The 24,782-nt window shown below is 37.6% G+C and overlaps 1 protein-coding gene across 3 annotated transcripts in view; it reads left to right on the top strand.

The window, feature by feature from the left end:
- Positions 1–24,782, top strand: part of DMD (dystrophin) — a 3,762,639-nt gene that overhangs the window by 854,484 nt on the left and 2,883,373 nt on the right. For all 3 annotated transcript variants that reach the window (XM_077296691.1, XM_077296689.1, XM_077296690.1), the window contains exon 7: positions 15,406–15,524. In XM_077296691.1, coding sequence (XP_077152806.1) covers positions 15,406–15,524 — 119 coding nt within the window. The remainder of the gene's footprint in view (positions 1–15,405; positions 15,525–24,782) is intronic.

Below are 24,782 nucleotides of genomic sequence, written 5' to 3'. Positions count from 1 at the left end.
GACCAGTCCAAATTGACTCCATCTGCCGCATAAGTGAGTGGTTCCATAGGGTCTTTTTTCTGAATCACAATTTGGGGGAATTTACATGGAAACCCTGACATAAGCATACAGTGGAAAGCATAGGATAAATGTAAGCTGAGCCTTATTCTGAATTTTTGGCAGTAGAATAAACAAATAGCAGTGCAAGAATAGTTCTTATTTTTATTTTTGCGCAGTTCACCATGTAGTATAAGTGATAAGGCAGATTTATTCATCGGGTCGATGCGATTACAGAGATACCAGATTTGTATTGGGCTTTTTTTCTGCTATCACACAGTAAAAATCTTTTTTTAATTAAAAGTAGTGTTTTTCATCGCCACCTTCTGAGAGTTGTAACTTTTTAATTTTTATCGAACAGAGCTGAAAGAGGGCTTATTTTTTGCGGGACGAGTTGTGTATTTTTTTTTATATAATTTTAGGGTACTGTATTTTTTTTATATAATTTTAGGGTACATATTATTTTTTTATCACTTTGTATTAATATTTTTTAAATAGAGAATGAACAAAAAAGTAATTCAGCTAATGTTTTTATTTTCTGCGCCGTTCACCATGAGTTAAAAGTGGTAGGACCCATTTATTTGTCGGGTAAGTATGATTACAGCATTACCAGATTTAAATATTTTTTTAAGCTTTGCTATTTTTACAGGCTAAAAACAATACTTTACACAAATAAATTTGTTTTTGCGTTCTCATATTCTTAGAGTTGTAGCTGTTTTATTTTTTTGCTGAATGGGCCATATTAAGGCTAGCTTTTTGCGGAACGATCTGGCGTTTTCATTTATACCATTTTTTTACATACAACGTTCTGATAACTTTTTATTTACTTCTCTTGTTAGTCAGTATGATGAAAAAGAGACATTTTTGGCATTTTTTTTTTTATGACGCTTGCCGTACTGAATATGCAACATGCTAGTTTTATTGAACGGGACGGTTCAGATGTGGCGTTACCAATTATGTGTATTTTTTTTCATCTATTTTGTTTTATCACAAACGCTGCGTTTTGAGTGACAAAACAGCTTTTCATGATTTGTGTGCACTTTTTTGTGTGTTTTTGTTCACTTTTTTACATATTTTATTTTACTTTTTTTTTTACTTTTTCACTTAGTCCCACTGTGGCACATGTAAAATTTTCAGTTTGATCACTGTTCTTATACACTGCAGTACTCGTGTACTGCACTGCATGAGACTGTCAGTGTCTCACTGACACAGCCTGTAAGACCCAGCTTATAGCTGGATCTCAAAGGCCACCGAACCATTGGGTCATCACATGACCTCAAGGTGCCACAGTAACCATCGGGACACATGATTCTCATCACGGGGGTCTAATGGTTACAAAGGGGGTTTAGTGACCCCCTTGTAACCACTTAAATATTGCTTTTATGATTGAAAGCAGTATTTAAAGGGTTAATAGGCCCCTGACAGTTTTGCGACTGCTCAAGACCCATACTGCAGGGAGTCATGTACAGCTGACACCTGCAGAAATTGCCGCCACTGGTCAGCGCTATACTCTTAGGAATAAGGCCCCTAAACAACCACCATTAAAAAGATTATCGGTGGTAGTTAAGGGATAAATTATACCTTATACTTGTGTTAAAAATGTATGTTAAAACAAACTATGGGAAAAGGACGTGCCAGCATGACTGAAAAAAAAACTCATATCACAGAAAATAATATGGAAGCTGATAGCAGCAGCACCAGAGGAACTGCTGGCAGTAACCGTTCCAGCAGTAGTATGTTTGTTTTAGTTCAGTCAGGGAATGTACTGTAACTGATGTCGCAGGAAGCACAGGGCAGCAATATATTGGGGAGAACCTCAGAAGAAAAAAATCGGGTGTGACATAGTTGGAACAGGCAGAGTCTCAAGCTGAGTTGGCCATGGTCTGCAAAACTCCTGCCATCAGCCAAGAATCAGAAGTCTATGGAAGCACGCAAATAAGTATAAGTGTGTGATCTGATCGGTGTAATTGATGTTAGCAGAGTGAGTGTTCATTGTAGTTCATTGAATAAGTGACATGTATGCTTATGTCTGAGCAATGTGTGTATTGTATGTCTAGTGTAATAATAACATCAGTGTGCAGTCTATGTGTGCTGTGGACCATATACAGACAGTGTGTTAGAGCCGTGTACAGTATACGGATAGTATGTGATGGCTGTGTGTGGTATAAGACCAGTGTATCAGGGCTGCGTGTAGTATATGGTCTATGTGTGATTGCTGTGTACAGTATACGGCTAGTATGTAAAGGTAGTTTATGGTATATGGCCAGTGTATGAGTGCTGTGCATGGTATATGGCCAGTGTGTGAATGCTGTGTGCTGTATATGGCCATTGTGTGAATGCTGTGCACAATATCCAGCTAGCATGTGAGGGCAGTTTATGGTATATGGCCAATGTGTGAGTGCCTTGTATAATATACATCCAGTGTGGGCGAGCTGTGTGTGGTATACGGCCACTATGTGAGTGCTGTGTGTGGTGTATGACCAGTGTGTAAATACTGTGTACAGTATTCAGCTAATATGTGAGGTCTGTGTGTGGTATATGGCGAGTGTGTGAGTGTTGTGTGCGGTATGCAGTATGTCCAAAATGTGCTATATGGACAGTGTGTGAAATTTCTATGAAACAAATTGATGGCTATTGTATAAGTCCCCTCTAAAATGTAAAGTGCTGAGGAATATGTTGGCACTTTAGAAATAGAATTATTATTATTATTATTTATTATTGTGGATATGTTACATACCAAAAAGAAAAAAAATTAGACTTCTAAAAATTATATTTTTTCAGTTAATACAAAAGATCAAAAATTAATTAAAAAAGTGAGGGCCACAGACAGTATAATAAACTATCAAGGACTAATCTCTACCTAGAAGAGCCCTACAAAATTGCCCTACCTGTCAGCGGATGTTGCCACCCTGGTTGTAGCTGTGATGGTGCCCCGGCTCAACGTCGGTAGCCTTAAAGACCTTAGTGCACCCGTAACATACTACACGCTGAATAATACACAAAAACACACACATACAGAGACAGTTAGGGGAGGTAGCCCAAAATGGCAGGCCAGTGCAAGATCTGGTTAAAAGATGAATATCTCACAGTTAATGCTTTATGTCCAAGGTGATGCCAAGTTTCCCCGAGAGAGAGGGGACTTAGTTACAAAATAGAGCACTAGAAACTTTCAGGTGTGGACGCTGTAGTTTCTGTAAATTTGTTAGCCCATCCAAAACCTTCTCTAGCTCACATGCAAAAAGGAATTACAACATGAATTGCTTTGCGAATTGCAAGACTGCAGGGGTAGTGTACCTCTGTACATGCACCTGCCCCATGGATTTCATGGGCAAAACAAAGCGGGAGCTACGTGTTAGAATCAGCGAACAATTGGGTGATATAAGGCACGGTAGGGACACCTCACTTGCACGACATGTGAACCAAAAACATGGGGGGACAATATTAATATCTCTTTCAGAGTAATTAAGTAAAAATTGAACCCGCAGTTAGACAGGGAGATTGGGACCGGAGGATCATCCAGCGCAAAACCTGGATTTTCTGGCTTGAATCTCTTAGCCCTAAAGATTGAACAATGAGCTTCTCCAGTTTTATCCAGTTTTATTTAAGAAAAAGGTCCCAGACAGGTCCAGAATGATTTGTAGATAGACTTAGTTTTGAAAAATTATTAATGTAATTATTACAACCATTATTGTTATTTTGTTTATTTAATAATCTTTATACAGTTTATGCACTTCTATGCCTTGGTGCTGTATATGAGACCAGATTATAATTAATTTTAAATCACCATTGGTTGTTATATTCCCATTGGTAGGGTAGGTTTTGATGCACTCGCACTCTAAATCCATCTTGAACCCATCTGATAGGTCGGAGGTGCACACTCACATTCATCCCCTAATTATGCCCGTGGATCTTTAGATAGAATGTTATTACCTTTCAAAAAATTACCAACTCTCAGCCGGGGGTAATTCTACTTCCAATTATGATTATGCCTGTGGATCTTTAGATAGAACGTTACTACAGTGCTAAAAATTACAATTTCTTAGACGAGCGTAATCTCACTTCTGGTATGTATACTGGTGATACATATTCTGCATTCCAAGGCTTTGGTGACCACACTCCCGGCGACATGCATCCTGTGCTCCATAATCTACGGCGCAGTACACGAGGGTACAGAGGAGGTGCCATGATTGTGGAGATGGAGCGCAACTTGCAGTCCACCTATGTACTCTAACTATAGGGGGGCAGAAGTGATGACATTGCCTAACAATGGCACCAGATATAAATATACAACCTCATCACCTCGACCGTGCCGCACACAGCACTGACTTTGGCTAGGGGGAACAATGAAGCCCACAACCCAGGATCCCGTGATGAAACCTTACACTTTTTAAGGGGGAAACGCGTTGGTAATTGAGAGGGAATCTAATGGTGGATAAGTACCGCAACTATGTTCTACTATTTCCTTTTATGGCTACTGAGAAATGTTTATGTACCCGTTTGTTTGCTGGTTCTTGGAGAGAGTAAATTGCTAAGATTAACATTGTGTGGGATATTTCTGCATGGCTACCTCATATTCAGATATGCATCCATATTTCTGTTTCCCTATGGTTTAAATGACAATAGATTATTGGAAAAGGCATACAGCCTCTATGTGGGTGCTGTGTGCAGTATACAGCTTGTGTGTCAGAATTGTGTGTGGCATTCAGCCAGTATGTAAGTGCTTTGTATGGCATTCAGCTAGTGTGTGGAATGGTGATGGCCACCTGACAGGTTCATCATAATATACGCCACAAAGGTGGTATTAATTATATTAAAAATATTCCCCTGTTTCTGGTTAAAGTAACATTTCTGGTGGATTAATACAGCAGTTGCAAGATGCTCAGTAATCACTAACATGCACATAATTCTTATGAGGTTGCTCCACTACTTTTACTGCTATCAGATCAGTGAGGTTCTGACACCTGGCACCCCTGCCAATTAGCTGTTCTCAGTGCCAGCAATGGCTGTATGTTGACAATGGTAGAGAAGCACAGCGCCATCAACTATGTAGTGACTGCTGGCAGGTATTCTATTTAGAATCAATGTGAGTGAATCTGCAATGCTTGGCCATGATCACTACACAGTTGATGGAGTTGTGTTCTATGGCTCAGCAGCTGGCAACATCTAGCTGCCGTCAGCATTGAGAACAATTGATTGGTGGGGGTACCAGGTATCAGAAGCCAACCTATCTGGTATCATTAGGATAGATCATCAATGTAAATGTACTGGAGCAACCCTTAAATTCATTTTTCCTCTATTGCTTTTTTATTAGATGGGTTGTCCACTACTTGGACAACTCCTTCTCAATTGCTACTGAATATACTATTCCCTCTTGTAAAATGATACTTAGCCTGCCGTCACACTAGCAGTATTTGGTGAGTATTTTACATCAGTATTTGTAAGCCTAAACCAGGAGTGGAACATTTAGAGGAAAAGTATAATAGAAACATATGCACAACTTCTGCATTTGTCACCCACTCCTGGTTTCGGCTTACAAATACTGATGTAAAACACTGACCAAATACTGATAGTGTGACGGCATCCTTATACTCACCTCCAGTGCCAACAATGATGGCACTTACTCTCTAGTGGCTTGTCTGATGTTATTGTGCAATTTGAATCCTGCAACCAATCAGCACCTACTTCCCTATCACTTCCTTCCCACAAAACAGATATAGATAAGAAGGGAGAACTGCTCCTACTCTCTGACTTCTCCCGAATTTCAGCTTCATGCGAAGGAGGTTATAGTGAAGTGGATGCTGATTGGCTACAGAGCTCATTTGACATAACAATGTTACAATCTCCAAGATCGCCAGAGCTGTCACTCTTGGAGTTGCCCAGGCACTGGAGGGGAGTACAGTCTGTTTTTAATATAAAAGAATACACCAGCGCTACCTCACCAGAATCACTGAGCCACAGGAAACAGGACAGATAAGAGCTGATACTGTCAAATAGAAAATACAATAAATATAAAAACAACTGGATCCGCGCTACAGTGATAATGAAACATATAGGAATATACACTGAGTGTATACCAAAATGACTTCAGAGTACTCTGCTCGAATAATGCACAATGTAACAGTAAAATATAAATGAATACTGTACTCCCCAGCACAACACAGAACCACAGTAAACCGGCCTCCGCTGATCCATCCCTGGTTCTAGGTCCAAGTCTGGATCAGCGGAGGTTTACTGTGGTTCTGTGTTGTGCTGGGGAGTACAGTATTCATTTATATTTTACTGTTACATTGTGCATTATTCGAGCAGAGTACTCTGAAGTCATTTTGGTATACACTCAGTGTATATTCCTATATGTTTCATTATCACTGTAGCGCGGATCCAGTTGTTTTTATAATTACAGACTGTTTTTATTTTATAAGCGGGAATGTAGATAGAGGAGGCTGTACGAGTAGTAGTAATGAATAACAGTTTATATGTGAAGAAAGCTTTTAATACATTTTCTTAGGGTATAAAAGACATGCACATTTCCTTGAAAAACTGAGTAAAACAATCATAGAGTAGGGGCATCAAAGGCTAGAAATATGATGTCATTGGAAGCAATGAAACTTGGTGGGACGATACACACGTTTGGAATACAAGGCTAGAAGGATACAACTTATTTGCAAGAAAATGACTTGATAAACGAGGAGGAGGTGTCGCATTGTATGTTAGAAAAGCGTATATCTGCACAGAGATTGAAGCTTCAGAGACTGGGAGTTCTGTGGAAACTGTTTGGGTAAGAATACAAGGAGAGAACAATGGAAAGGACACCAATGTTGGCATTTACTACAGGCCGCCTGTGCAAGCTGAAGATATGGATGATATCTTTATGCAACAAATGGCCAAGTTCTCCCAAAAATATGACATAGTGGTCATGGGAGATTTCAACTATCCAGACATTTGTTGGGAATCTCAGGTAAAACTAACAGGTCAAGCAAATTCTTATCCTCTCTTGCTGACAACTTTATCTTCCAAAACATATGGGAGAAAACAAGGGGATCTGCTACCTTGGATCTAATCTTTATAAACAGGGAGGAAATGGTTGAGGAGGTAAGACTGGGACTGGCTGGGACCCTAGGAGGTAGCGACCATGCTAGTTTAGAATTTTGGATAACTAGAGGAGGAAGATCTGTGAAGACTCAGACTTTAAGGTTAGATTTTAGAAAGGCAGATTTTAAGGGACTAAGAAAGAGAATCGGAGGGATCCAATGGCTGAATATCCTTAAGGACAAAAATATCTGGCTCAGGCAGATAATGTGTGCTTGGTTACTACTGATCTTCCAAGCTCAGCCATTGTAACTAGCACTATTCTTCGGCGGGCAGATGCTCCTGGGACTAAGTCCTGCTTTTCCTCTACTGAGAATGCCCAAGGGTTGACCTTCCATTGGAGGTCTGGGGTCACATGCTCAGGTCCTGTAGCAGCTCCTATTGCTCCACTAGGAAGGTACTTGTCTGCTACATCTATAAAAGGTTCACATGGCCGCATGGCCTTGCGCTAGTATTAACCTATGTGATGAGCTTTGCTACTTTGTGGTAATGTCTGCATGTGGTCAGGGTTGGCTGAAATAAGCCCCTAGAATACCGGCACCTCCGGTGAGGAGTTTTGTGTGTATGAATTCAGGGCTGGCGTATAGCCACTAGAATTCCGGCTCCACCGGAGAGGAGTTGTTTGTGTGCTAGGCTGACTGCATGACAACAGTTTGCTTTCTGCTCTGTTAGGTAGCTGTGATCCTCTGTGAGGTTAACAGGGCACAGAGTTTTCATATCTTAGCGATTCTGTGAAATAACAGAGTTCGCTTATACCACCATATATATACATCATCAAACTGGAGCAAGTTCAGGGAAGAGTGACCAGAATGGTGACCGGTCTGCAAACCATATCCAAAAAGACCAAAAAGACAGCACCACAATGGATAGTGAGAAATATAGCTTACATTTTAATCTGCCTCCTGCGGCGACGTTTCGGTCAGAAGACCTTTATCAAGCACAGTACATAGCGTTCTAACCACCATTTTATACACATAACACCATCCACTAGTTAGCAAAGCGCCAATAAGAGTTTAACACAATGGTAAAAAAACACACATTACAACAAAAAAATCACATACAATCATAAAAACCATTCCAATTGAGCAACAGCCGTATCATCACCTAGTCTAGCAAAAAACTACTAACTCTAATCGCTCCTATACGTATGTCCATGCACAAAAAGATATAATATGTATCCCGCTGTAAGAATGTAAACAAAGTCCCAACTATCATTACATAGCATTTCCGGTTACCATAACGATAGCCACCCCCACAGGTGTGTCTATGGAGGCCAATTGTCCAATCAAAAGTACCGCACCATATGGTAGATGACAACGTCGTCCCAGCATACAGCATGCACCATTGAGCATGTCCAATCTTCTCATACGGTGTCTGAGCAGTGGTCCCATCCACGCATGTATCGAATCCTCAAGTGATATCCGCTCAACTATGTGCTCTAGAAACATCAGTGCGCATACCTCAATCTCCCATCAGATAGCCGAACGGTTGTCCCATCTGCGCATGTCTCAAATCCTCTCATGGCATTAGCACAGATAAGTCCTCCACGTTCTTTACTGCGCTTGGCACAAATTCCTCATATATCTCCATCCATGGTATATACATCCAGTCATGCTGGTCCGGATAATATATATGGAACAAATAATCAAAATTGTTAAATTAATTTACAGTAACCTATAGGAATCAACAGTATGCAAGATAACGAAAATATAAATGCAAATAAAAGAATAATAAATAAAAATTGAGACATATCATTATGGCAGGTGTGCACATCAATATACACCATTTCCTCTTATAATGGATGGCATTAATGTGAACACAATCGCACAATACATAAACCATAAACCTCAGATGTTCGATACCCATCGATATTAAATAAAGCCACATATGGCATATACAGAGTATATAGTCTCACCATCCAACAGACCCAATAAGGACCTACCTTATATATATTTCACAGGGGACACAAAATTAGAATAGCCCATATATTGCTTCCAGGAGAGGCTTTAACCTTTTAATAAACAATCCCGGGGATATAAACACCCTATAAAGGGAAAATCTTTACTAAACAATAATATATGTAAACAAAAAAACGGACAAAGGAAGTCCCTATTGAATCTGAAATGAATGTAAACACATCCGTGTATAGCATAGGCGCAAACACAAAAACAAAAAAAGATATAGTTGAAATAAATATAGAAATTAATAAACAACAATTCATCTTATTACGAACCATACAAAGAGCTCATATAAAATATCACGTCCAATGGGACAAAAACCTTTATCACCACATACCTTACCATCAATACAACATAAAAAATCATACAACATACACGGGATACATAGTCCAGACATTTAACAGGCCCAACAAGGACATAATCCAAATTTCATACAAGGGACACCAAAGGCTAGAAGCCTATATATAACTCCAAAAAAGTTTTTTTTAATATATATATACCCACAACAGGGGTTAATTAAATATTATAGCTAAAGGCCATACCGCATTTTAACTAATAACCTCAAAAATATAAATATAAGTACCCTATAAGTGGAAAAGTCCTTGTTGAGTCTGTGACAGAATTAGATTCATCAATGCATAACCATAGAAACATAAGCACCGAACTACACTAGGAAATGGGGATGTATACGTATACCACTGTTCATATCAAGGATATCTCTCAAAACATCCCCTTATAGCACCATCACCCAAATTGAAGATACGGCTCTCAAAGAGAACAGAATAAGTATATAATACAGTTAAAAACAATATACTAATAAGGTACCGCTTAAAAACCTACAGAATATTAGAGAAGACAACTCTGCTGATAATCAATGCTCATTCCCTTCGGATGAAGTTCAAGCTCAAATATCCACCTTAATTCTTTTCTCTTCAAAAGAGAGATACGATCCCCACCTCGCCTTAGAACAGGCACATCATCTATCACTCTGTATCTTAATTGATTGACTGAATGTCCCATTTCATGAAAATGTCTTGGTACAGGAAGTTCCGTCAACCCAGTCCTGATAGTGCTCTTATGCTTACTTATTCTCTCTTTAACCTCCATAGCGGTCTGCAAACCATGTCCTATGAGGAACAGTTACAGCATTTGGGAATGTTTAGCTTGCAAAAAAGAAGACTGAGAGGAGACTTAATAGCTGCACAAGGAAAGACTAGAAGCAATGGGATGAAACTGAATGGGAGGAGACACAGATTAGATATTAGAAAAAACTTTTTGACAGTGAGGGTGGTTAATGAGTGGAACAGGCTGCCACAAGAGGTGGTGAGTTCTCCTTCCATGGAAGTTTTCAAACGGAGGCTCAACAGACATTTGTCTTGGATGATTTCATGAATCCTGCTTTGAGCAGGGGGTTGGACCAGATGACCCAGGAGGTCCCTTCCAACTCTGTGATTCTATGAGAATGCAGTAGCATCATAATTACAGGTGGCAATTTTCATAAGAAGCTATTGCAAAAGAGTTGACATATGTCCAAACTGATTTTGAACTATACCTCAATATCTATTTTTCTTTGTTTAAGAAAATAAATAAAATGTATAGGTGTATACTGTAAAATAGTGTTTCTGAAATTGAGTGAACCAGCTAGGTGAGACAAAATTGAAATAGAAAAGGTGACCCTGATCGGGATGGTCCTACGCTGTCTAATATTCAAAACCTTACCATATGTCAGAGTTGACCTCTGTGTGTGAATAAGGGCAGACAAAAGGACGGGGTCCCAACCTGTGGACATCAGTCTGGGGAAGCCTTTAATTTCCAATCATCGACATTAATAGAAATAAACACTTGAAATGGATCACTCTGTAATGACTTTATATAATATATGAGTTTCACTTTTTGTAATGAAGAACTAAAATAAATTATCTTTTTGATGATATTCTAATTTTGTTAGAAGCAAATTCAAAAGCACAACTCATCTCTCCAAAATACAAGTCCTCATTTGACTATACTTATGGAGAAATTATAATAATGTATGGCTCTTGGAAGAAGAGAATAAAAAAACAAGAACAAAAAAAGGACCTGTGGGTGCTGGGATTAAAGGTGAACTACATCCTTGCCAAAGTTCAAAATCTTTAAGGAAGCATTAATGTTGCACACTTAATTTTAAGTTTTTGGGATGAAATAACAAATTCAGCAACTTTTAATTTTTCTAGTTATACTCATAATCATCATGTTAAAGAACAGGAGTGAAACAAATGGGAAATTGGAGTTTTAATAACTTTGAAATGTTTAATTTGATGGAGCACCAGCATCACAATATGGTTATCTGTCAATTTGCACAGTTTTCCTGAAACAAACAGAATTGAGCACAATTGACATGTAGCTAAAATAGGTGAGGTCTAATATTCAATACATCCTGTGTGACCATACCAGATAAGGTACTTGTATGATTTAAACAACACAACAATTCTCAGTATTCTTAAAGATAATGTGTTTTTTTTGTCACTGTTCTTAATTGATTTTTTAATGTAGTTTATAAGATCTTCTTGTCACTTATTTTTTCTAAAGAGCTGTTAAAGATTTTTTTCTGCAGAGGTTGCTTCAAGAAAAGTAATTGCTTTTCCTTTTTCTTAAAACAAGGAAGCCGTGGTCGCAGTCACCAATCCATCTTTAACAGCATGACAAATAAAGTACATTAACAGACAAACTGATTACAATGGTAAACAAAAATTGAAAGAGTAATTTCTTTAAAGACTGATTTTTTCTTTATTTTTATTTTTATTGTTGCAATATCATGTGTAAGTCCCCTGCAATATTGATATAGGCGGCTACAGGGCACAGACCTGGATGGACTTAACATCTTTGTTACGCATGCAACTATTCATACTATCCATATAATATGAACATAGAATTTGCAGCTTTGAGGGCATGCTATGGTTTTAAAACTGAAATATTAAAATAAGCAAATCTAAAAAGTAACTTCAAGTATTAATATGAGATCTCATGCCTTCAGTTGCCTTCTGTTCCCCAATTTATATCTTTGTCCTGATTAGAGACTATTGAATTAATCTGCTGCAAATCATACTCAAGTCGAAATTGGTGAAATTTGCAGGTCCCATGGAGTTCAAAAACCTTACAATTTGATATATGGAGATTGCAAAAAAAAATGCTAAAAGCTATTTTACACATTGCTGAAGAAATGCAGGCTTACAAGATGTCAGACATGGTTACACGAACTTCCCCAAAATAATTTGCAGCTTTCATATCGCATGATCCAAACATGGAGGATCATCACAGATATTTAAAATATGATGGCAGGGAAAGCACTGGCCACCCTCATTTTTTATAGCAATGCAAGGTAAAATGCTGCAAAGAAGTTTTACATCTTGAAACCAAAGGGGACATAAGCCATACATAGTACGAGTTGCTGCTGTGCATCAAGCAATAAATCTCATGCTAGCTGATTCCCCATCAACAGCAACTGGTAATAGTCATGAGCAACAATACCTGGAACATTTTGGCTGATTAAAAATTGGGCAAAGTATCTCACGTTCAATTAATGGCGCACATTCTGAATTTAATTGTGCAATGTGCAATGTGCGACCAGTCACAAGACCGCGACGCAGGTCCTACACTCACTGCATTCTTAGGAACGGAGGCTGCCAGTTGCACCGCTGAGGTCCAGGGTCCGTCGGAGGTGGGAGTATATCCATATTTTTTATTTTTATTCTTTATTTTTTACATGAATATGGATCCCAGGGCCTGAAGGAGAGTCTCCTCTCCTCCAGACCCTGGGAACCATACGCACCGCACACGCCAAAGATGACTGGGAACTTATAGGAACTTCCGATTCCCATTTCCGATATCACAAAAATATCGGATTTCGGTATCGGAATTCCGATACAGCGAATATCGGCCGATACCCGATATCTGATATTTTTGCAGTATTGGAATGCTCAACACTACCTATAAGTACACATAAACCCTGATATGAATGGTGTGTTGGTTAAAGCCTCATTGTGGGTACATCACGTACCTGAGGGACTCACTCCACATAATCAATTAAGAACTGGAGGACAAGGAGTTACGAGTACAAGTGCAAAATATTTTTGATACAAGTATATAAGTCAGTATAAAGTATCATACAAAAGAAATTTTTTTTAAATGTAAAAGATCTGCAAATAAGAGAGAACGTCAAACCTGAATGCTCCCATCACATTATAATAGAACCACATAGGGATATTAATGTGAGAGGTAAGGTAGGATATTAGTGATAACCTTAATTCATGGTTTAAATAGTCGATAAGTAAAGTAAAACCTACAGAGAGAGTATACCTCTTACCTATTAAATGTGGGAGGAATCAGGCAATTACTTGTTGGCTATTGTTGCTGTACTGCTGCTGCTGGGGCTGCTAAAGCTGGCACCATACTGCCAAATATCTGTTTGCCTTCAATGTCCTATTTTACATTTACTGCCAATGCTGTTAGATGTCCACACACATCTTCCGTGCTTGGCTAGTGTAGTCTGGAAATTAATTCAATTCAGGATATACACTCAAACTGCTCCAAAAATAAAGATATTTTTTTCATGGTTTGTCAAAAATTCATTACTTCTTCACTTTGAAAACAGTTAACTTGCTTTGGCTTTCTACATATAAGGATTTTTTTAATAACTTGATAAAAAGCCATTCTAATTGTTTAGACATTTTGACAATAAGAAACATGTTACCAATCCCAAAAAGGATACATATTCACTAAATTAGAAGCCATTGCTATGCCATAGCTTTCAAAACAGCAGTTCTGTTTCTGTTCCCTTAATGAAGGGATAGTTTTGGATGGCTTGAGAAATAGCTATCACTTCTTAATTTATTAAAGAACTAAGCTCTTTGTACTCCCCATAAAGGGATATTTTATGCACCATCCTTTATGAAAAAGTCTTGGCTTCTTCCATTTTCACTGCCTTTTATAAACACCAGAATAGTAGGTACCTTCCCACAAAAAATAATAATTTAAGAATATTTTTACAATTTAGGTAGCCTAAAAAGCCTGTTAATACAGTGTGTTGTTAAATAAGTAGTTGGTTAACAACAGATATACATAATTTTCCTTTGCCAGATAGATTGAGGTCACTTTGACATTTCTAAGATCGTCTTTGCAAAGAGGTAGAAAGGGATTCAAAACAGTCCTAAGGGACCTCAGAATATTGCATTTCTTTTCTGCGCAATTATATGCTTAGCAGTACTGGAGAATTTTAGCAAATCAATTTTGAGAAAATTTTGAGGAGGATAAGTGAATTAGAATCATGGTGAATTGAAAAGATACAATCATTTCTAGTCTTGATGGTGACAGGACCAATGCAAGCACTTTTGGAAGTAGAAGAGATATAGCATGGATACTCTATTGGCCGCTACCACATTGAGAGAGAGAAAGATGTAAATTAAATATAGGGAGAAAGTTAGATTGGGATGGAAAGTGAGACAGAGTGGAAACAAAGAGGTGGAGAAAGTGAGAAGTGAGTGATGGAATGAATGAAAGAGTGAGAGGGGATTTGAACAAATCACAACATTTACAGCATTTACTTAATGGCACTTGTTTGTTTATGTTACATTTGCGTTTAGAGAAAAGCTATGCTTTGGATTCTTGCCATTGTTTAGACATGCTATTAAACACTACTTCTTTCAAGGCATTGGAAAGCTGTAAAAATAAAGTCCAATTTTCCTCTATTGTTCTAACTGGAACAGATGAACAATTTGGACAGCATAAGCACAATAGCAAAACATATCAATATTTTTGCCATTCAGATAAAGGAACTTATCAAAATTAGAATAAATCATGTGGTCTCTAGTATAGCAGAATATCACATTGATGCACATGGTTATATGAATCCTGAATAGCAAAATGTAAAGTTGGGTAACGGTAACATGACCATCACTTACTCATTATAGCCATGGTCATGTTGCAATTTCATTTTTTTACTTAATATTATAAGTGGGGTGGGCTGCTCCTGTAAATGTGAGAACAACGCTTTAGGTTTCTGCTGCATTGTGACTGAAGTCAATGCATGACAAGGCCATGCACACGTACAGGAATGTTAGTGCTGAGAAATGTTAATATCTTACTATGCATATCATAATAAAATATTATCCCCTACACCATGCCATGGTTTTCAATTCAGCCTAAAAAAATCCATTTTGATACAGTATAAGATTTTTATCCCTTGAAGAAGATAATACTAAAAACTATATGTTGGTTAAATTGAACTTATTATAATTTTGAACTATTATAGAGGGTTTTTTGTTATCTAAAAAGTAAATAATTTATTTTGCAGACCGGATTTGTTTGAATGGAATAGTGTTCTCTGCCAACAATCTGCTGTTCAACGGCTTGATCATGCATTCAACACTGCCCAGCAACGCTTGGGAATCGCAAACCTCCTCGATCCTGATGGTAAGTAAACAGGCTTGTGCTTTTAACTTTCATTAATACTTACAAACTTTCCCTGTGGAAAAGATGCATTATTCTGGATGTACTTTATATGCAAAATGATTGCTGCACAAGGTCTTGTGGGACAAACTAAGGGGATTCGTCATTTTCTCTTGTTAGTGTTAATTCACACACATGCTTTCAGGAGCTCTACACTTAATTAATGTGCATTATTTCTTTTACATGTGTAATTTGCAAGTAATTTGTAGTCATCCACACTGGCAACACAAGAGAATCCTCTGTGAACTCAACATTTCAAATCATTCTCTTCCAATAATATATAGCAAGAACAATACTACATTTATTATTCCTAAATTGCTAAAGGTTGATCATAGAGGGAGTTTGAAGCCTAATAACCTGAAAAAATTATATATTTCCGAAGTAGGCTAAAGTTGTTTGGCTGCAGGGACAGTCAAGTTTCTAAACTTTATATTATCTAATCTGTCACTTAGTATCGAGGGGGGAAAAGCATCACAATTTCATACAAATATAGTTTTTTTCTGTATACTAAGTGAATGGAAGTAATTTTGAAATATACAGACCATTGTATTTGCTGTAGCCCACTGTGTTCTATTGGTCTTGCTATGATCGGTCGTTAGTTAAGCATTACTTTTCAACACTTGTAAAGCATTTTTATTAATTATAAGTAAATTTCCATTGAATCAAGCAAATTAAATTTTTGGGGAATTTGACTTTAAAAAATGTATCTAGCCTTTCCCACGTTTTATATAGGCTGGAAAATGCAGATAAGGCCTTGATGTATGTTTTGATATCATGATATCCTGGTCTGTTCCATCACATTTGTCTGAGTGGGGAATAACACATTCTAAAATCATAATGACAAAAGGTGCAGTGATATCTAGCCATTGTAAAAAGTTCTTGAGAAGAATGAAGAGTAGACCAGCACATGGTCATGCATTACAGGGACAGGCTATTAATATGAAAAACATACTGCTATTTATTTCACCTATTGAGTTTATGAAGGAAAATTCAACAGTCTTCAATTCTTTCTTGATATCATTCTTATTATTACAGCTGATTGTTGGAGGAATATGGAAGACACTTTCATAAATGCAACAAAAAAATCATGTTTCAGTCACCCTTTGAGTGCTGAGGCTCTTTATGTTATTTTTGAGCTCTTGGACTAAAGCCTTGAACAAAGAAATTACTTCCCATATGGGTGTTGTGCTCTTTATTTCTCTCTATTACATCTTGGATTAAAATAATTACCTTTCTTTCTATTCCTTGAAAGTGTCACGATTCATTTTTGGAGTCGTGACAGCTCTGGTTCTGCTTTAATTTAAAAGTTGTTTTTACTTTTGGGCCAGCAAGGGATAATGTCAGCTTCCTTGCTGGCAGCTGCTTTATTGCTGGTCAGCTAATGTAGGTGGTGACCACTCCCACCATCCTTTAAATAGTCATATGGTGCATCAGCTGACTGTTGGTGATAGATTTTGTCTCTGAAGACCAGCCTAGGAGTTTGAAGTGCTCTGGTACAGCAATGTATCAGCAGTTTTGGTGGAGTTCAGGGTCCTGGTTCCGTATCCTCTGCTGTGTGGAGCTTTGCAGCAGTGGCTGAAGTTAAGTTTTATTGTTTTTTCTTGTCTGTCTTGTGCTTGTCACTACCCCCTGTGTTGATACCATTGGCAGTGGTGAGGCTAGCATCCATGTTGGCCAGTGCACTAGCCAGGGTATAGTGAGCTGACAGCTAGGGACTAGGCATGTGACTTTGGCGGGGGGAAGGACCCACATAGGGTGTTACGGAAGCTTAGGGATAGGCACAGATTATTGTTAGGAGATGCCCCACCCCCTGCTCCCTACTGTTAGGGCCTTCCTCTCTCTTTTTCCATCATGTTGTTTGTGTGTGCTGTGCTGTCTGCCGGACTTTTCCATCCCGAGCATAATAGAAAGCAAGTCTTACTCCATTCACATCTTCTTCAACTTAGCATTTGAAGACAAAACGTAAAAACAATAGCATCTCCAATAATAATTAGATTGCAATTAGCATATCACAAATTACATGATTATTGAAATTCTCTATTTAATTTTTAGTTTTGGTAAGACTGGGTAGATTAGCAGAGAAGTAGAGGGTAGACCTGTGAGCCTTCTGCCTTACTGCTTGTTGTTCCCCCCTCACAAAATGACAGCCATAGTAGAATACATAATATTAACTTTTTCTTTTTTTTTTTTTAATAGGTGAGACATGCTTACATCTTTTATGCGTAATTTATTATTTAACTAAGATATACTGTGAAATATTCAACATCTATGATATCTCTATATGAATTTAAAGGCAATGTGTCATTTTTTACTATTAATGCTTTAATTTTTTTTAAATACTAATAATTTTTGCCTTATATAAAATATGAAAATTTATCTTAATAATTTTCTACTTTTAAATACTATGGGGTACAACTGCTAAAATTTGCCATGAAAACGTAGTGTCATTTTACCTTGCATACGACTGCAGTAAATGTGGGAAGGGTCTGCTTAAATGTGGGCATTTGCAAAAGGAAGAGGGAGGATGAAGTTTAGGAACACAGTGCAGAGCCATTTTGTTGATGACTGCAAAATGATACTGACGAGTAGACAACGTCACCAAGGACGTCTGGCAGCACTGATTCTGCTAGTTGGCACTCTTTGCTGTATCATTTTTCTGGGATTATATGAGAGGACTGTATGGTACAATGGGATTAGAGATATGACAGTAGAGAGTGATACAAGGCTCATCATATAGTATCATACATGATGAGTTTATAAAAAAATTAGGCAATGAATGGCACTTTCAGCACATGGAAGTACCTGCAAGCACAAAAAAGAACAATTGTGAGAAACAATGGACTCATGGGAAAATTTGATAAGTGAGTGATACAAACATCAAGATGTATAACTGAATGTAAGTGTCAGAGATATACTAGTAACAGCACTCACAATAGCCCATAAAAAAACTGCTGCCTAAAAAATAATGAGGTCAAGATGATAGTATAAGCACTGATTAGATAGAGGAACAGGTGTATATATGTAATGAGTCCATACTGATCCAAATAGGGAATAAAGTGCTAAAAATTATGTGGATTAAAGTGCTAAAAAATGCTGAATATATGTATACATATATACAGCTCTGGCAAAAATTATGAGACCACTGCAAAATTTTCAGTTTGTTTAATTTTTCTCTTTATAGGTATATTTTTGAGTAAAATGTACATTGTTGTTTTATTCTATAAACTACTGGTAACATGTCTCCGAAGTTCCAAGCAATAAATCTTGTATTTTGTTTCTGCAAATGAGAAATGGTCAAAATAACAAAAAAATGCATTGTTTGCAGACCTCAAATAATGTAAAAAAATGTTCATAATCATTTAGAAGCAACAATACTAATGTTTTAACTAAGGAAGTGTTTAGAAATCAATATTTTGTGGAATAACCATGATTTTTAATCACAGCTTTCATGCATCTTGGTATACTTTCCACAAGTCTTTCACACTGCTTTTGTGTGACCTTCTTCCTCTTGATTTCATTCTAGAGGTCTTCAACTGGGTTCAGGTCTGGAGATTGGGCTGGCCATGACAGGAATTTGATGCTGTGGTTCTTCATTCACACCTTGATTGACCTAGCTTTGTGGCATGGCGCATTGTCCTGCTGGAAAAACCAGTGCTCAGAGTTGGGGAACATTGCCTGGGCAGAAGGAATCAACTGTTTTTCCAGGATAACCTTGCATGCGGCTTGATTCATACATCCTTCTCAAAGATTAACCTTCCCAATTCCAGCCCTGCTGAAGCATCCCCAGATCATCACTGATCCTCCACCAAATTTCACAGTGGGTGCAAGACACTGTGCTTTGTACACCTCTCCAGGTCTCTATCTAACCATTAGACAACCAGGTGTTAGGCAAAGCTGAAAATTAGACTCATCAGAGAAGATTACCTTACTCCAGTCTTCTATAGTCCAATCCTTATGGTCTTTGCCAAACTTCAGCCTGGCTCTCCTTTGCTTCTCAATGATAAAAGTTTTATTTCTAGCGTTACATGACTTGAGTCCTGCCTCTAAAAGCCTGTTACGAACTGTTCTTGCCGTGCACTCCACCCCAGCTGCCATTTGCCATTCCTTTTGTAAGTCACTTGATGTCATCCTGCGATTGCTGAGTGACATTCGAATAAGATGACGGTCATCCCGGTCAGTGGAGAGTCGTTTTTGCCCTCTGCCGGTCTGTAGCTTTGTTGTACCCAATGTCTGCTGCTTGACCTTGTTGTAATGGACTGCCATCTTAGAAATTTTAATGATGGAGGCAAAATGACGCTCACTGTGTCCCTCTGCTAGTAAAGCCAGAATTGAGCCCTTCTTTTCCTCACTCAAGACTTTTCTTTTCAATGCCTTTGGCTTGGTTAAAAGTATTTTTTTCATTCCTATTACTTTTGCGATATTACTAGCACTTGTTTTCAATCCAGCTTGCAATAGGATTGTGAATGCCACAGCAATGTTTTTTATACTTTTTTTCATTAAATAAGATTTGGTTTAGGTGATCACCTAATCAGAAGCACAAGTAGAATAAGGTCTACTCTGGTTGGAATTCAACTGACACTGGAATGAAATGGCTGTCAGACATGTAGAGAAGCTGATTTTTATAAAACTTTGCAGTGGTCTCTTAATTTTTGCCAGAGAAATGAATCACAGTACTAAACAAAAGGTAACACCACAGTGGGTATAGAGAATTGTGAAATTAAATAATATTATGTGACATATTGAATCTAAGAACAAGCAATCAAACAACAGTACTGTGCCCCAGTATGTGTTAAATAACTGATACATGCTTTATAGTACTAGTAACTCATGGTGGAAACAGAGATGTTACCTGTGAGAGCAGATAGGTGGATTCAGGAACGCGCCCCGATGCGCATTTCCGAATAAATCCTTTGTCACCCCCTGACACATAGCAAAAACCTGCTGACAGATTCCCTTTAACAGTATTTTTTTCTATTTTATTATTCTTCCTTTTATTAGTTGAATTATTGTTGATCCACTTGTCATATTATACTTGAACGTCAGTTGTTTCCCTTTTGTACACAGAGCTTAAACGCTGGTAGGAACATGTCTATCAAATGAAGCCTGTGATATTTAATCTGACGCTCACAATACAAACATCACCCACTAAATGTTTTAAGAAACTGTAATACTTTAATCATTCACTTCTCAAACGGCAGGCTTCATGCTTAGCTTACTGAGACTCCTTTTTAATAATGCAGCACACTTGAAGTCTTATATTATTTATGCTTTATCAGAAGAACTACCATTTTTAAATTAGTTCATATATAATTTTAATGCTTGAAGTCACAGCGCTAGTTATAATAAATTCTCTCCCCTATCTGCATACATTTTTTTAAGGAAACTGAAATGACAATGTCCTATTTAGTTGGCTTTTTAGTGCAATATAATTTGTTGATCCCTTGACAATTTACTATTCTTGGTGTAATAAAAAAAGACTGTTGGCCTGTGTCATTGTCACTATAGAGCAAATATGCAAACGATCAACACAGCTAGTACATTACAACAAGCAAGCTACTGGCAGGTTTTACAACCCGTTCAAAGTATGAGAAAATCATCAATGATTCATCATATGCAAATAATTAGTCATAAACCTTTCTATTGTAAACACAGATTCCAATTTTCTATTGGTTTCCAAATGTAAGACAATGTTATATTTCTTTTTATTTTATACTCAGAGATGACAATTCAGTGGACAGAAATGTTTCACATAATTAGTATGAGATCATTAACTTATTAAAGACCGTGCTTATTTTTGTTTTCGTGTTTCCATTTTTGTCTTCTTTGGCAACAATTATATCAGGATTCATTTGTATCGGCAATATGTGACTAAATTTCCCTCTCTTGTAAATATCAATGAAATCCTATTTTCTAATGTTACACAATGTATGTAATTGTATGTAGTAACATCCTATATGTAAGTGAAAATCAAAGTAAGGGTAACAGCCTAACAGAGAAAATTATACATTTTACTCCGCATTTAGACAATTTTGACTAGCTTTATGCCAACTCTTGGTTGACCTACTTTCTGACGTATTTTCCTGCATTTAAGATACGCCGATTACAGTTGAGCCATACCCAGTCCAAATGAAGCCATGCCTCCTTATTGACATATCACAAATTGTTTAAACAAATCATTAATCAGTTTAAAACTAATTGCTAAACAATTTAGAACTTTTGGAGCACTTAGGCTCTACTTATATAAATGTAGGTATTTTATCTTGTGGCTCATGCAGGACTCAAATGGGAAGAGTCTCAAGTAGGAGGAGCCTCACATGTTGAAGCGAGAAGAAGAAGCAAAGTGACATCAGTTGTTTTAAAAGCTATTTTAAGGATTTAGATTGGAGCTACTGATGACTATGAGAAACCTCTTAAAGGATAAGGGACTTTTTGCTAGAAATGGGAAAACCTTGATCCATACATTTTTCTGAGAGACCCATGTAGCAGATCAGTTACTCACCTGTCCAGGAACCAGTTCTAGGCTTTGCCTTCTTATCCTATGGCCAGCCTTGTCTGAGCTAGTCGATGCTAAGTTACTATTAACATGGCAAACAGCTCTGATGTCATCACCCAAGGCTTTTCAATGCTGGCACAGGCAGAATTCTGCTGTCTGAGTATTCAACCATTACCACGTGAATTACAGGAGTTTTCCTCATCATCCAATTCCCTTGCGTTCTAATAATTTATCCATCAAACTGTCAGCTGTTGAACAATTTTAAACTATTTTCTAATTCAGCCCTAGTACAGGTACCTGTAACTGGACTTAAAAAATATACATGTATGTAACTACAGATGATCGAATCAATCCGCCGTTAATTGACTTTGAGTGAGAGCAAACTCTTTAATCAAACTAAAATTCATGGTCTTCTAGGAATCCATTTTTCAGAAATCTATCCACTACCACATAACCATATATGTTGAGGTCACATAGACATTATTAATGCTGTATGTGCATTAAGCAGCTTGAAAGGGGTCAGTACCATCCTAGGAGACCTCAGTTTGTTATACACATCTTTTCCATAGAATTAAAGGGACTCTGCCAGCAAAGAATGATTGTTCAAACCAAGTACAGGCGTTCAGTGCTTCATGGTGAGGCCAATCATTTATACACACCTTCTAAAGTGCTTGGTTTCCTTCTATCTCTGCTCTTATCTGGCTCAATAAAGACAGAGATTTCAATCAAATAGGGGGTGGAGATTGAAGGAAAACAAGCAGATGTGAAGGTGTATATAAATGATTGGCTCTACCATGAAGTACAGAGCGGTGGGACTTATTTGAACAGTCATTCTGCACTGACAGAGTTTAATGGAACAATAATAACAAATGCACTAGGCCCCTCCATCCGACCTATTGTGCACCCGCTTCTCCAGATAACATGAAAACCTTTAAATTGTTTACACCAAATAAAAATAAACCTATATAATCCATGCTCTGGAATTGTTTTGTCCTAAAGCTCTAATTGAACACTTAACAAAAATCTTTTTCCTCAGTGTAAATGAGATTAATACCTGCAGTATCCTATTTGTACAAGTGGATGACTACACAAAGGACTGATGACATTCCACTTACTGTGAAGATGTTTTGGTTTCTCTATCAGGTGGCATCAAGTGGCCTCTAATAGCCAGATGAGTATTTAAGATCCTGACCACCAGACGGTGCTGCTAAGCAATTTTACTCAACTGTGATGTCACACACCAGAAATTCCCATCATCCTGACAGCTGTACAAAGGCTAGTGCATGACTCTGACTTCAGCAAGGACTCCAGAAATAACCTCAAAACAATTGACCCTTTGGATATCACTATTCATTGAGGCCACCTAATAGTACAATCAAAACATTTTCACATTAAGTAGAAGGTTATCAGCACTTTTTGTAATCATACACTTGCACAACTATGATGCTAAAAGTATGAGTTTCAGAAAACATATTTTTTAACTCATAGCCTAAAAGTAAGGTTACTAATATTAATTTTGTTACAAAATTTTCAGTTTTACGCAAATTAGTTGATGCACAATTGAATACACCCCACATGAAAAGCTATAATACCTAGTATTTTGAATGACATGTATGATTTTTAAAGACAGTGCCAAGTTTTCTAGGCATGGAATGATTAAGGTGGCAATAGACTCCAAAATCTGCCTTTTTTATTCTTTGAGAATTACTTCGTTTAGAGCCTGTGTATTGGCTGGAAAGCGATGCACAACTTGTCTGTTCAGAATTCCCCATATATGTCAATTGGGTTGAGATCAAGAGACATGCTTGGTCACTGAATCACTTTCACCCTTTTCTTCAGAAATGCAACAGATGTGTGTTTTGGATCATTGTCATGTTGGAAATGTGCACATCTACAAAGGCCATGGAGTGATGGTAACATCTTTTTTAACAAAATAGAGCAATACATCTGTGAATTCATGATTCCATCAATGAAATATTGCTCCCCAACACCAATAGCACTAATGATGAAGCCCCACATAAGTTTATTGCCACTACCATGTTTCACTGAGATATGAGGAAGCCATCTCCTGTGGGGAAAAGCATGGGGTCCTAATTCCCATATGATAATTTTTTTATTTCCAATTTCCTGGAGAAATATACAGTACATATGCACTTTATTCCATATAGTTATTGCTTTCTTTTATATATTTTTTTTGCTACTGCATTATTTGATGTTAAAGAAAGTCCAAATGGCGCTGAGGGCAAAGGAGAGTGTGTACATACATTAACTGCCAAGGAACTAGTCCTGGAGTCTGATCTCAGATGGATACAGAAAATTAAATGATGAATTACTTGGTTTTTAAGTATACCGAGTGTCACGTAAAATAAAAGAACTTGTGTCAAGGTCACTACTGTAAAGGAGTCATGTCAATATAGTGGTCAATATGGTACATAACTTCTAGTAGTGGGAGATTTAAGACCTCTATTTTATGGTGATCTCTAAGTGGAAATGGGAACATAAGTATCAGTGGTATACAGGAGAAAAATTACTATTACCTGTTTCTGTCACTGCACGGAAGATGGGTGGCATACGCTGTCTCTTTCTGAGAGATGAGAAGAGGTGCCATGTGGATCTAATCCTGTGCTGGAATATCGCAGGACTGTAATGCAATCAGGTGGTCCAGGTGGTGGGTATTCAATGTTCAAAGTCTGCGTGACGTTCCAAAAGCAGCCATGCAGCCCTGCCCA

The sequence above is a fragment of the Ranitomeya variabilis genome, chromosome 3, assembly GCF_051348905.1.
Source record: "Ranitomeya variabilis isolate aRanVar5 chromosome 3, aRanVar5.hap1, whole genome shotgun sequence".
Lineage (NCBI taxonomy): Eukaryota > Metazoa > Chordata > Amphibia > Anura > Dendrobatidae > Ranitomeya > Ranitomeya variabilis.
Note: the sequence above shows the minus strand (reverse complement) of the source record. Positions and strands in the feature narration are given on the sequence as shown.